Source organism: Lissotriton helveticus, chromosome 6, assembly GCF_964261635.1.
Source record: "Lissotriton helveticus chromosome 6, aLisHel1.1, whole genome shotgun sequence".
NCBI classification, from domain to species: Eukaryota; Metazoa; Chordata; class Amphibia; order Caudata; family Salamandridae; genus Lissotriton; species Lissotriton helveticus.
In genome coordinates, this window is record NC_136067.1 from 689877239 (window position 1) to 689891529 (window position 14291).

At 48.4% G+C, this 14291-nt stretch overlaps 1 protein-coding gene across 2 annotated transcripts in view; it reads right to left on the reverse strand.

Annotated features, from left to right (window-relative positions):
• Positions 1–14291, reverse strand: part of CEP162 (centrosomal protein 162) — a 977479-nt gene that overhangs the window by 697809 nt on the left and 265379 nt on the right. Inside the window, exon 9 of one of the 2 annotated variants that reach the window (XM_078648156.1) lies at positions 10872–10988. In XM_078648156.1, the coding sequence (XP_078504282.1) occupies positions 10872–10988 (117 nt within the window). Of the gene's footprint in view, positions 1–10131; positions 10356–10871; positions 10989–14291 lie in introns of those variants that run through there. The other variant, XM_078648158.1, reaches the window with a different exon arrangement.

Below are 14291 nucleotides of genomic sequence, written 5' to 3' on the forward strand. Positions count from 1 at the left end.
TCGCAAACCCACTCAGACACTATGACACCCACTTACACACCTAGTCAGCCACTCACGTACCCACTCACACCCAGTGACACACTTATGCAGCCCCTCACAGACCCGCTCAGACGCTCACACACCCACGGAGACACTCATGCACTCACTCACACACAATGTTACAGGTTACAGTTAAGAAATACACATTTTTGTAAAACATAGAAATTCACTGACAAAACCAAAGGTTAGAGGGACTTTATAGTTGGGGAAAAAAACTTAAAATAACCTTACAAATTCACTGAAAAAAACAAAGGTTACAGAGACATTATAGTTAGGCTCAGATTTCACTTGACCAAACCCATTGGAATTCAGCAGTTATAGTTACCTGAGCCAACTAGAAATTACTGAGTGGCTGTGTGGCTGTCTGTATCAGTGTGTGAGTGGGTGTCTGGGTGGCTGTATGTGTGTGTGTGAGTGGTTGTATGGATGTGCTAGTGGATATGTGAGAAACTGTATGGGTGAGGGAGTGGCTGTGTTGGAAAGTGAGGGTGTGTGTGAGTGGCTGCATGGGTGAGTTAGTGGCTATGTGAGTGGCTGCATAGGTATGTGAGTGACTGTGTGGATGACTTAGTGGCTGTGTGAGTGGCTGTATGGGTGAGTATCTATTTGAGTGTGTGTATAGATAAGTGAGTGGGTGTCAGTGGCTTTATAGGTGAGTGAGCGGCTGTGCCAGTGGCTGTATGGGTAAGTGGGCGTGTGTGTGTGGCTGTATGGGTAAATAAGTGGGTTTATGAGCAGCAGTATCAGTGAGAGAGGGGCAATGTGAGTTTCTGTATGGAAGATTGAGTGGGTATGTTAGTGGCTAAAAAAACTGAAAAATACAAAATGTAAAATAATTACAAAAAAGTTCTTTAAAAGTTCTGTAAAAAACAAAAAAAGGTTCTCATTAGAACCAGCTTTCATGGTTAAAATAAGTTAAATTGTATGTTTGTATGTATAAGAAAGAGTGTGTGAGTGCCCGTATGGGTGACTGAGTGGCTGTGTTAGTGGCTGCATGAGTGAGTAACTTGGTTGGTGAGTGTCTGTAGAATTGAGTGACTGGGTGTGCGAATGGCTGTATGGGTGACTGACTGAGTATGTGAGTGGCTGTATGAGTGAGTGACTGGGTGACTGCATGGCTCTATGGGTGAGTGTGTGAGTGGCTTTATCAGTGATTGTGTGGCTGTGTCAGTAGTTGCATGAGTAAGTGACTGACTATGTGAGTGAGTGTATGGTTGACTGACTGAGGGTGCAAGCAGCTGTATGAGTGTGATACTGGGTATATGAGTGGCTGTATGGGTGACAGAATAGCTGTGTTAATGCATGTATGAGTGAGTGACTGTGTGAGTGATTTTCTGTATGAGTGAGACACTGGGTGTGAGTTGCTCTATGTTATGTTAAAATTATTTTTAATGCGCACTTACACAAGCGGTTTCATGGCGCTAAGAACGGAAGGACTGCGACAAAGAGACTCTTGGAAACTTTATTCATAAGCTTTGTCTATGGGTGATTGATGGCTGTGTGTGAGGTTGTATAAGTGATTGAGTGGCTCTGTGAGCAACTGTAGGGAGAGAGCACTATCTCTGATGCCTAAGGAGGTAGGACAATTGATAAGTAGGTCATGGTCGACCATGTCAGATGCAGCCCAGAGGTCTAGTAAAATCAAGGCTGTATTCCCTCCGGCATCGAGTGTCAGTCTGATTTCTTAACTGGCGATAATCAAAGACAGTTCCATGATATAATGGCTTCTGAAGCTAAACTGAGTTGAATCTAACAGATGGTTGTAGTTGATGAATGAGGTTAATTCACGGTTATTTGCTTTTTCAACACTTTTTACTTGAAATGGTGAGGGTGAGATTGGCCTAGTTATTAGGATACATGGCTTTTAGGTTGGCCTTTTTTAAGGAGTGGCAGAATAGAGTTTTCTTACGATTTTTTGGGGGGGGAAGTAGCCTGTATTGAACATCAAATTGAACATGCTTGTGAGATAGGCTGCGGTGATCTCAGGTATCAGATGCATGATCTTAGGGGGACATGGGACCCATGGGGAACCTGCTTTTAATTGAGGAAGTACACTTATAGTCTGATCTGTGGTCAGTGACAAAAAGAGGACAGAAAACTAGATTTGTTACTACAGGATAGACCTGCAGAAGTACTGAGGGTAGTGTATGTCAATCTATCAGGTTTCTTAAAAGATGTCATTCTTTCTGAAAAGAATATGACAGTCTTCAAACATTCAGGCTGTGAAGTGCCTTCTTGCCCAAAGAGACAAGAGTTTTAAGTTTAAAAGACCAGAAGAGCTTGTTCATGCTCTATGTTCTATTTAAGCTTTCAGAAAAAAAGAGGAGACCTATAGAATATCAACTATAGCTAGTCTGAAGAAAGTGCTCAGACCTCTCTCACACCTCTTGCCTTAGCAATAGCTCACAAGATGATTGTTTTACACGGCATAAGAGCAATCGCATCAGATAGCATGAACACAAATAGTTTATGCAAAGACCGACTTGAAATCCTCCAGGGAAGCTAGATCTCTGAAAGGAGCATGCAAATGGAGAAGACTCTCAAAGTGTCTTTTAATAGCATTCTTTTTTTTTTAATTCTCTTTTTTATTAAACAATTGTGGCGGTACAGTGACAGGCCACAAAACTACTCAGCAATGAAATAGCAAGAGAGAGGGTATCTATACATGATTCACAACTTACATCGTGGTGAAAAACTGCACTAGACCGGAAAATCATCAATATCAATGGCATTCTTGCGCAATTCAACTTAGGGAGAGATGAACAAGTTACTTACCTTCGGTAACAATATATCTGTCAGAAACAGTAGTTAGTATTAGATTCCTTACCTTAGAATATCCCCAGGCGTCAGACTGGATCCGGAAATTTTTGCGTAGCAGTACCTTTGCGCGTCGGTAGGCGTCGTCTGCGGCTCCGCGTCCGTCGTTGGCGTCGTGATGACGTCGTCGGAGTACTTAGACGCCGCCTCTGCGTGCTGACGTCAGTTCTTAGACACAGCTTTTCCGCGCCAGAAACGCAGAGCCATGTTAAAAACCAACACTGCGCCATTAAAACTAGGGCCCTGAAAGGGGATGACCTTAACCCTAGATATCAGTTCGCAGAACGGGGAGGATGGGTGGGGCAGTAAGGATTTAAATACTAACTACTGTTTCTTACAGATATATCGTTACCGAAGGTAAGTAACTTGTTCATCTGAAAGAAACAGGTTAGTATTAGATTCCTTACCTTAGAACAGATACCCCAGCAATACCAACCCCGGAGGTGGGTCTGCGAACCAATAATCACACCAGAAAGTCCTCGAGGACGGAACGGCCAAAGAAGCCATCCTTCTGGACTTGGCTGTCCAGGCAGTAGTGTCTTGCAAACGTGTGCAGGGATGCCCACGTAGCTGCCTGACAGATGTCCTGCAAGGGGACTCCCCGGCCCAGGGCAGTGCTAGCCGCCGTGGCCCGAGTGGAATGGGCCCTCAGCCCAACAGGAGGCTCCTACCTCGCCAAGGAGTAACATGACTTGATACACAAGACGACCCACCAAGAGATGGTCCTCTTGTGCACCGCCCGTCCCTTCTTAGCGCCCATGTAACCAACAAAGAGTTGGTCACCCACCCGGAACTGGCGTGTGCGATCTAGATAGAAAGAAATCGCACGTTTTCGGTCCAGACGGTGGAGCCGCTCTTCCTCTTTAGAGGGATGCGGTGGCGGAAAGAAGGTGGGCAAGGTGATAGACTGCCCAATGTGGAAGGCCGTGACAACCTTGGGCAGGAAAGATGGCCTAGTCCACAACACAACCTTGTCCGGATGGACAGAAAGGAAAGGGGGTTTAGATGAAAGAGCCTGGAGCTCACTCACTCTCCTGGCAGAGGTGATGGCAACCAGGAAAGCAGTCTTCAGAGTAAGAAGGCGGAGAGGACAGTTATGAAGTGGCTCAAAGGGAGCGCACATCAGAAAGGTAAGAACAAGGTTCAAGTCCCACTGGGGCATCACAAATGGAACAGGAGGGAACATGTGTGTGATGCCCTTCAGAAAACAAGTTACAATAGGGGACTTGAACAAAGAAGGTTGATCAGGCAGCCTTAGAAAGGCTGAAAGGGCAGAAAGGTAGCCCTTGATAGTGCCCAGAGCAGAGCCCTGCTGGGCAAGAGAAAGAAGGAAGAGAAGAACCTCAGAAAGAGGGGCCGTAAGTGGATCTACAGCCTTTGCTGTGCACCATGCCACAAATGTATTCCACCTGCAGGCGTATACCGATTTTGTGGAGGGACGCCTGGCTGCCAGAATGACATTACAGACTTCAGGAGGCAAGTCAAATGGCCTCAACTGTCGCCGCTCAATCTCCAAGCATGGAGGTGGACACTGGACAGGTTCGGGTGGAGGACCGTCCCCTGCTGCTGCGACAGAAGGTCCTCCTGAAGAGGCAGACGAACCGGGGGATCGACTGACATACTGAGTAGCTCTGGATACCAGTACCTTCGTGCCCAGTCCGGAGCCACAAGGATGACTTGGGCCCGGTCGCGTTTGATCTTCAGCACTCTGGGCAGAAGTGGTATAGGCGGAAAGGCGTACAACAGACCGCAACTCCACTCGCGATGAAAAGCGTCTCCGAGCGAGTGCCGCCTTGGAAATTCCAACGCGCAGAACTGATGACATTGCGCGTTCTCTTCTGTGGCGAATAGATCTAACCAAGGCTCTCCCCACTGCTGAAAGAGGCCTTGCGCCACGTCCGAGTTCAGAAGCCATTCGTGATCCATCATGCACCGACGGCTGAGTTCGTCCGCCCTGGCGTTCAGAGAACCTGCCAGGTGTTGAACCACCAGGGTCACGCCCTGATGTTCCAGCCACTGCCAGAGGCGTAGAGCCTCCTGGCAAAGGGTCCACGACCCCACCCCGCCCTGTTTGTTGCAGTACCACATGGCGGTGGTGTTGTCCGTGAACACCTGCACTACACTCCCCCGGACAGAGGGGAGGAATGCCTTCAGGGCTAGACGAATCGCCCGCAGTCCAAAGGTTGATATGGAGCCGGGACTCTGCCGGAGACCAGAGGCCTCTGATCTCCACCTCTCCCATGTGGCCTCCCCAGCCCTGGAGGGACGCGTCCGTCACAACTACGTGCTCCGGTTGGGGTAGGGAGAGGGATCTGTCGCTGACCCAATCGTGGTCCGTGAGCCACCACTGCAGCTGTCTCGCAGTGCCTTCCGAGATCAGGACATGGTCGGACAGGTTGCCCTGATGCTAGGCCCACTGAAACTTCACGTCCCACTGCAGAGCCCGCATCCGCCACCGTGCGTGATGCACCAGAAGGATGCAAGAGGCCATCAGCCCCAGAAGCCGCAGCGTCAACCTGACCGAGACCCGGGATAAAGGCTGAAAGAGTGGAATCAGAGCCTGAATATCCCGAACCCGCTGTTCAGGAGAATAAACCAGAAACTGAGCCGAGTCGAGAACCGCTCCGATGAAGAGGAGCTTCTGAGAGGGGTACAGGTGTGACTTCGGCACATTGATGGAGATCATCAACAAGTCGTTGAGGTAGGGGAAGACAAACCCCTAACCTGCGCAGATGAGCTGCGACCACCGCCATCACCTTTTTAACACCCGTGGGGCGCTGGTAAGGCCGAAGGGGAGCACGGTAAACTGAAAGTGCTTGTGGCCAACCGCAGGTAGCGCCGGTGGGCCGGCATGACGGGGATGTGGAAATAAGCGTCCTGCAAGTCCAACGGTACCATCCAGTCTCCTGGGTCCAGGGCAGCCAAGACCTGACCCAGTGTCAGCATTTTGAACTTCTCCTTCCGGAGGAAGCCGTTGATGTCCCGTAGATCCAAGATAGGGCGTAGGCCCCCTTTGCCCTTCTTGGGTACCAGAAAGTAGTGGGAGTAGCAACCACACCCTACTTCTGGCCCAGGAACGCGCTCGATGGCCCCCTTGGCCAAGAGGGCCGTAACTTCCTCCTGCAGAAGTCGCAAATGATCCCCCGATACACGGTGGTTCTGCGGTGGCATGGCTGGAGGGGTCACCTCGAAGGGGAGGGAGTAGCCCCTTCGGACGATTTGCAGCACCCACCTGTCCGATGTGACAGTGCGCCAGTGGAGGAGGTGATGGCGAACCCTGTCCCCACTGGCGTCACATGGGCCTGAAAGCACGGACAAGGAGGGTTTTGAGGCGGATGCTGCGGGGGAAGGTATGGACTGTCCTCGCCGTTGTCCCCGACCGCCGCCACGGCGGTTTAAACGGCCGCCACCGCGTTGGGTATTACTCTGCGGTGCGTGGCTGGCAGCACGTGTGGGGCGCCCCTTCCTTGGCCACGAAAGGAGCGAAAGGCACCCATCTGCTGGCGCGGGGCCAAGAGGCCCAAGGACCTTGGCCGTAGCCCTGGCCAAGCGCATGGTCTGCCTTGTCGCCAAAAAGGCGACGGCCATCAAACGGCATGTCCATGAGTGTATTCTGGACATCAGCCGAGAAGTTGGCGGACCTCAACCAGGCGTGGCGACGAATCGCCACCGTTGTTGCCATCGCTCTGAACAGTGAGTCGGTGGTATCCAGTACACACCGGATAGAATAACGTGCCGCATCTCGGCCCTCCACAAGGGCTTGGCCGAGTTTAGCCCGTACCTCCAACGGGCATTCTGGCAGCACGTCCGCGACCGTATCCCACAGAGAGTGGGTGTAACGGCCCAAGAGGCATGCAGTGTTGGAAGACCGCAGTCCCAGACTCAGGGAGGAGAATACCTTCTTGCCGTATTGCTCATACCTCTTGGATTCCCTGCCAGGCGGAGCCAACGGAAATGCGGTCTGGGAATTCGAAGCCTGAATAACCAGGCTCTTGGGGGTCGGGTGGGTGGACAGGAAACAAGGGTCGCCCGGGGCCGGGCGGTGGCGTCTGGCCACGTTCCTATCTACAGGCGAACCTGTAGCGGGCCCGGAGCAAGTGCCCAAAAGAACGTCGGTCAAGGCCTCATTAAACGGCAGCAGAGGCTCAGCCGAGCTTGACTGCGGTTTAAGGACCTCAGTGAGGAGTTAAGTCCTCACGGCCATGACGGGGAGCTCAAGGCCCAAGGCCTTGGCCGCCCGCGTTAGGTGAGACAAAACCAGTGTCTGGCGAGGTATCCAGACCTCTAGCCTCCCCAAGTCCACCTGTCCAGTCCTCCTGGGACTGACACTCCTGTGTCAGTGGGTCCTCAGACCCCTCCCAATTCTTCTCATCACCCATCTCCTGATATTCAGGGGTGTCAAAGAATGGGGCCGGTTCATTGAAGTAAAACTAACCAAACGGCGTTGAAAGCGGCACCCAGCGGCGCCGCTCCGACGCCGAACCCGGATCGAGGGAGGCATCGGGGACGGCGCCGCCCGAAGACGGCGCCGGAGGCGACACCTGAGGGACCGGCGCCGGTGAGGTCGTCAGGTCAACCGGCGACGACCCGGATCCGGATTCAGTGGAGGCCTGCGGTGCCGGGGCCGAAGCACCCGACCCGCTAGGGCCCCCAGACGGGTCCGCTGGGCCCGAAGGCGCGGCGGAGCCCACCGGAGGAGTGAGAGACCTCAGGAGGAACCGCTCGATCTCCTCCGGCGTCGCGTGAGGCCCAGGGACCGGAGGGTTGGGGCCAGACGCGACACCCACGACTCCGACGGAGCCGCATGAGCGGTGTCACCAGAACCCCCGGCAAGCATCGCGCGAGCGTCGGGGGGGAGTCGGAAGAGCGATGACGTCTCTTCGACTTCTTGTGCTTACCTGACGACTTCGACCCTGAGGAGTGATGTCGACTCCCGGAGCTATGATGGCTCCGATCCCGTGACCTGTCCCTCGACCTCCGTCCGGACCGGGACCTCTCGCGGCGCGGGGCCGACTGCCGGAGTTCGAGTCGCATGCGGGACCGCTCCCGCCTAGCTTTCGAAGTCAGGGCCCGGCAATCGGAACAGGTCTTGTCGTCGTGGTCGATGCCGAGACAGTGAAGAAACCGACGGTGAGGGTCGGTGACCGACATCAGTCGGTCGCAGTCCTCACAGGGTTTAAAACCTGGCATCCCTATCGGCACCGTTCGGAGTCGAAAACTCGAAAAATTATCAAAAGGGATCAAAAAAGTTTAGTCAAAAAATTACTACGGTACCACTTTTTCCGGATCTGCGCTGCTGGCGCGGAAAAAAGAAGAACTGACGTCAGCACGCGGAGGCGGCGTCTAAGTACTCCGACGACGTCATCAAGGTGCCCACGACGCCGACGGACGCGCAGCCACAGACGACGCCTACCGACGCGCAAGGGTACTGCTACGCAAAAATTTCCGGATCCAGTCCGACGCCTGGGAATATTCTAAGGAAAGGAATCTAATACTAACCTGTTTCTTTCAAATACAAATTTCACCTCGGGATATATTTCACTTTGCCCATTTATGATCCCACTTTGCCGAACAACATCTACGTTTAAACACATCCTTCTCCGCAATCATGCCATTCTTTAAATCATTGGCCCATTTTGAGTCGGTAAAATTCCGGTTCCCCATCCCTGGGCTATATTTCTTTTGGCCAAAGCAAATCCCAGAGACGCCCATGTGCGTTCTGTTCGAGTCAGGTCTGTGGCTTCCCATACATTCAATAAACAAAGTCGTGGGGAGATGGTGATAGCTTTCCCACTCACCCTTGTTAATACAAAGCCTATTTTCTCCCAGTAAGGCTGTAACTGCGGGCACTCCCAGATTAAATGAAATAAGGTACCCTCAGAAGCACACCCCCTGAGACAGCTAGAATCTGGTTGACAGCCCATCCTAACCAGTACTTGTGCGGCTAGGTAGGTTCTATATAGAATTTTGAGCTGGATGAGCCAGAGACGCATGGGGATGGCAACCTCCCGAGGGGAGGAAAGAGCTTCCTGCCAGTCATCATCCTCTAAGTAACCAAGGTCCGTTTCTCACAATTGCCGTAGTCGCATGAAGGGATCAAGTTTATTGTTCAGCAGTTTGCGGTAAGTGAGTGGGGAGGCCTCCGGCAGGGTCTCATCACTAGTGACAACCGAGGTAATGGCATGTCGGATCTGAAGGTAACGGAATGTCTCCGACCCGGCCAGTTGGTATTCTCGTTGGAGATCGGCGAATGATATCATGGCATTTCGTTTCCAAAGGTTTTAATACCCTTCTTCCTTCACACAACTCTCAAGGATAAATTCAGCTTTTTTTTCTTGGAGTGTTTGTCATAATGTGTCCGTTGTCTTTGCTATCAGCCACTGAGCCAAAAAAAAGATAGCAACTCATCTTTTGATGCATCTTGAATCTGTCCCCCAGACCAAAGGTAGGTGCAAAAGCTGAGAGGTAAATGTCTACAGGATCTTTGGATCTGCTGGAAAGTTAAGAAATCATGTATAAGGCAAGAGTACAGTAACTACTGATGCTCAGTAGGTTCTTTACTTGCTGCTAACATGGTCACAATATTATGCCTGACAAGCCCAGATGTGCATCCACTCACTTTTCAGACACTAGCTCTCAAGATCAATAAAAAGGGTGGTGGGGGATGAAAAATCATCAGATGACTTTTAACATGAATTATTAACTCCAGATAGAAACTGGAGAACAGAATAAGGTATGGAATACATTCCAGTAGTATCACTGCTTTCACTGAAACTAGTGTTCTCCAGCTTTGTTTTTTATTCCGTCTCTTTGCTTTCCTGTCCTTTACCTTTAATATTGTGCTTTATATGGTGCACAGTAGAAAATCATTCAATGAACTGCCTGGCACAGAAACCTGTACCAGAGATTTAAAAGATCAGTAATCGTTAAGGTATAATTATTGTGTCCTCTTGAGTGGATTTGATTATTTTCAGCTAGCTAGTGCATCAGCAGTGGATTCAGTTCTTAACGGTATAAAAGTAGCAAACCATGAGTAAGAAGGCCTACACCTTTGATAAAAGGAATTTTGCAATTTGGCTTTTAAGAGGAAATGAGCCTTTAAGGGATCAATCAACATAGAGTGCTCAGAGACTGTTTGGTGGTGTTCCAAGGTAGAAGCACTCACCTATGCTTTTTATCTGTCTTTATGAGATCAGACAGTAGTGTGTGATCTTAAATCTTGAGACTGTGTATACAAGAAGGTACTCACAAATGTGTGCACCAAGAGAGTCTTACCTCCTGAACAGTCAGCTGAGGACGCTGGCACGTGGGAGATGACACTCATACAACTGCTAGCAGGTAATACCAAAACAGGTGCCACACCCACTCCTGAAACAATTTCCAACATGAGATGGGCAACTAAATGCCACAAAGTTGCAGGTCTTCTCTGGTACCAGTGACAGAAGCCTCATTCTAAGACACCTCGTGGGATTCTGGATAAGCAGAATAGACCTGATAAAATGTCCCCATACTAGAAAGCAAGACGCCATATCCTATGCTCTGTTTGAAGCCGGTTTTCAAATTCTTGCACAAAAGAGGATGACACATCTTTACGCATCTAAAATAGAATGGGCAAAAATAGTTACTTTTTAGAAAGGGGGAAAAGGGGACAGTGAAAACAACTATAACTTCTAAAGAAGACTGAGCGTTAAGAAGCATAGTAGAGCGCCCTGCCAGTAAGCAGAAACAAAACTGGGCAGTCATTGGTGATGCATGGGTAGAAATAAGTGAACTATTGCAAAAAGTCTGTATGTTGAATTTTTAAAGGGCCAGCATCTTTTGAAGAAACATTTATTCTGGTCATGGCGGACATACAAAATCATGAAAGTATTTCTTTTTTCTCAGACATCGCTCTGATACCCGAAAGGGTCAAGTTTGCGCTATATAAAACGTAATAAATAGAAAAAAAAATCAAATACACAAAAAGTGAATTTTATAATAATACTGACAGTAGCAGACCTCAAATTCAGTCTTACCGGATTCTATCATCTCATTGGTACCTTGTTGAGCCGTAGATATCAAAGATTGTACCACTTGCTGTTCTTGTAAGTTTTGAGTGTCAATGGTAGACTCCAACGAATCAAGCAGCAACACTAACAAAATAAAGATTAATGAAAGAAGAATATTGAACTTGCAACTGTGATTGAACCAAAAGTACAGACAAATTTACATCAGTGCAAAGAAAAAAACATTTCAATTTAGCCTGGAATAACAAACATAGTACTAATGACTGTTTGCGTTTATTAGTATTCAATTCTCTCTCTCCATAACTCTGTGCCATTAAGCAGCTCCAAAGGCTAACATGCTTTTGTACTTAGATGCAGAAGATTTAATACTATGACTTTGTCAGTTTCTTAACGGATTACCACTTCCCTCATAACTATCTTGCATCCTCTCACTCTCTGTCCCCTTCAGAAACATTTTCCCTCATAGCGCCCTGAAGTATCCACAGACCAAATTGAGTGCTATGTAAAAATATTAAAACGAAAATACCAAGGGGCAGATTTATGGGGCCCTTGCGCCACGTTTACGCCGCTGTTGTGTCACGCAAAGCGGCGTAAACGTGGCGCATCCCTACGAGGCATTTACAACATGACGCATCTATGGAGATGTGTCACGGTGTAAGGCCCTGCGCCACATGAAACCTGCGTCAGGTTTCATGTAGGCGTTCCGGTGCAGGGGGGGCGTTCCGTCGCAGGAACGCCCCTGGAAAGTGACTCAGTGAAATCTACAAGATTTCACCGAGTCACTTTCTACGTCAATTCCTTAAGCCTGCTTGAAGCAGGCGTAAGGGTGATGCACCATGCAATGTAGGGGTGGCCCCTGTGCATTGCAGGAGTCATGTCGCACTTGCGACATGACTCCAGCAATGCGCCGCCCGTACGCCGAAAGATGTGTCACGCATCTTCCCTGCCTTGCACCATGGTGCGCCGCATTGTAAATGCGGCGCACCATGGGTGGCGGAGCTGTGGCGCACATTAACTGGCGCATCCCTGGGGATGCGCCAGTTAACGTAAATCTGCCTTTAAACATTTAATAGTGCACAAAAGTAATAAATATTGTGAACATAAATGATGGTCAATGACTCAAGTTTTTTCACGCCTCGTTTAAAGTGAAAAAAGTACAACCTTGTTATAACAAAAGTTGATTCATTTTAAATATATAAGACATATTGAACAATGGTACAATCAGAAATACCAGAAATATTTTGAGCACACGTTGTGGACCTTGTGAGTAAACAGAATTGCTTAACCTACAAAGCAGTATAAGACGGATAATATTTCTGATTTCAGGTAACTTCGAACCACGATAAAAATAATATTTTTCCATTAAGAAACATTTCTCATCGAAGAAAAAAAATAATGAGTTGTCCTATCCCCTTTCTCATCTGAAGCCAAAACTTTTGCCCAAGGGGAACAATTATCTTCTCCTTTTTGAACAATCTATACATGCAACTCCTAGCTACCTTACTTCATCAGGTAGGACCCTGATTTTACATGTCTGCGGATGATACCCATATCTTCAGAATTCTGGCACCCTAGTAGGCCATTATGTGTTGGTGGATGACCACCAACTTTCTCAAACTGCACCCTTAAAGAAAAAAGAGGAAGAATCTGATCACTTCTCCTGACAGCGCCCTCGGGAAAAGCATGGAAAAAATCATGGAACCACCTTATGCACTCATTTTTCAAGTAGTGAGCCTGGCAAGTATTGACTTCAGCCAGTTCCACATCCACAAAAAGATCCCCATTCCATCAATATCAATCGTCATATCGCAGTTGAAAGTCTTAACTACAATCTAAGCTAGATTGTGCCAACTCTATATATCTGCTTGCCTAGTTTCAGGCACAACCTAACAACCCAATGGGAGCATATATCACCTATGGCAAGGCCCACACCCCATAGGGTCTAATGTAAAGTTTTGATCATTGCTCTCCAAGTGATTAATCAGAGCTCCGCTGGTAATCTGGTCACAAAGAATAATTTATTTATCTTTGCTAACACTCTTTCTAATGACAGATTCCTCACCCTTGGGAACATTCCCAGGCGTCAGACTGGATCTGGAAACTTTATACAACATTTCTGCGCACAGGTAGGTAGCATTGTGTGACTCAGCGCAGACACAGCTTCGATTTGGAAGTGACAACGGAGCTGCATATAAGCGCCACAAATGCATGCTCATGTCAGTTTCTTTTAAGCAGGCAAGCCCTCAGACACAGAGCTTGTTGACAAATTGGAATGATCAGTGTGCAGATTCCTAAACTAGGACCTTTTCAGAAGGAAAAAGAGTCCAGCTTCACAGTACGAGGAGGTGGGAGGGTCAGTGTGGAATCTGCAGTTAGATAGAGTATCACCAGAAAGAGCGTAACCGAAAGTAACTTGTGCTTTTGATGGATGTTTCGAATTTCAGATTCCTCGCTTTTGGAATAAATAGTATAGCAGTACCTCCCAGGTTGAGGATCTATAAACTGGCTCAGATCAAAAAGTCCTGCAGGACTGACCGGGCAAACTCTCTGGCTATCAAGGCACTAGTATTTCATGAATGTATGTACCAATGCCTATGTGGCTGCCTGACAAATGTCCAGGACAAGAACTTCAGAGGCTAGCACACTTAGGGCAGTGGTAGCAGCCTTAGCTCTGGAGGAATGTGCCCGTAAAGCCCTCTGGGGGCTGTTCATTCACCAGTGTGCAGCAGCTTTTTACGCAAAGGACAATCCAGTGGGAAATGGTTTGTTTTGAGCTGCCTTGCCTTTCTTTGCCCCAGAGAACCTCAAAAAAGATGATGGTCCACACAGTGTTCTTTGGTGTGATCATTATAAAAGCCTAGGTACTTTGTACGGTACAACTGATGAAGTCTCTCTTCCTCCTTAGAGGGATGAAGTGGGGCAAAGAATGCCAGAGGGGTGATAGCCTGATCAACACGAAGTGACCAATTTTGAGAGAAATAAAGCACAGGTAGTTAACAACTTATCAGAAAAGAATGGGTGAAAGGTGGGTGGAAAGAAAGTCCCTGCAGCTAACTTACATGCCTAGCAAATGTTATGGCATTGAGAAAGATCGTTTTTAATAACAGAAGTCTTTATGGACAACTGTATAGCGGCTCAAAAGGGAGGGCACATCAAAAAAGTGAGAACTAAGTTCAAGTCCCACTGTGGCATCACAGAAGCTTCTTGGTGGGAATAAATGTTGCAAACCATTCAAAAATCTCAACACAACAGATGTTTAATTAAAAGAGGCTGATTGGGAACTGAAAAAAAGCTGAAAGGTCCAACAAAGAGGCCTTAATAGTGCCTAAGCAAGCCTTGCTGGGCAAGGCACAAAATAAACCTCAAAACTTCAGACAACTTGAGAGTTTAAGGAGTCAATTTGTCGGATGCTGCACCAAGCCACAAGTT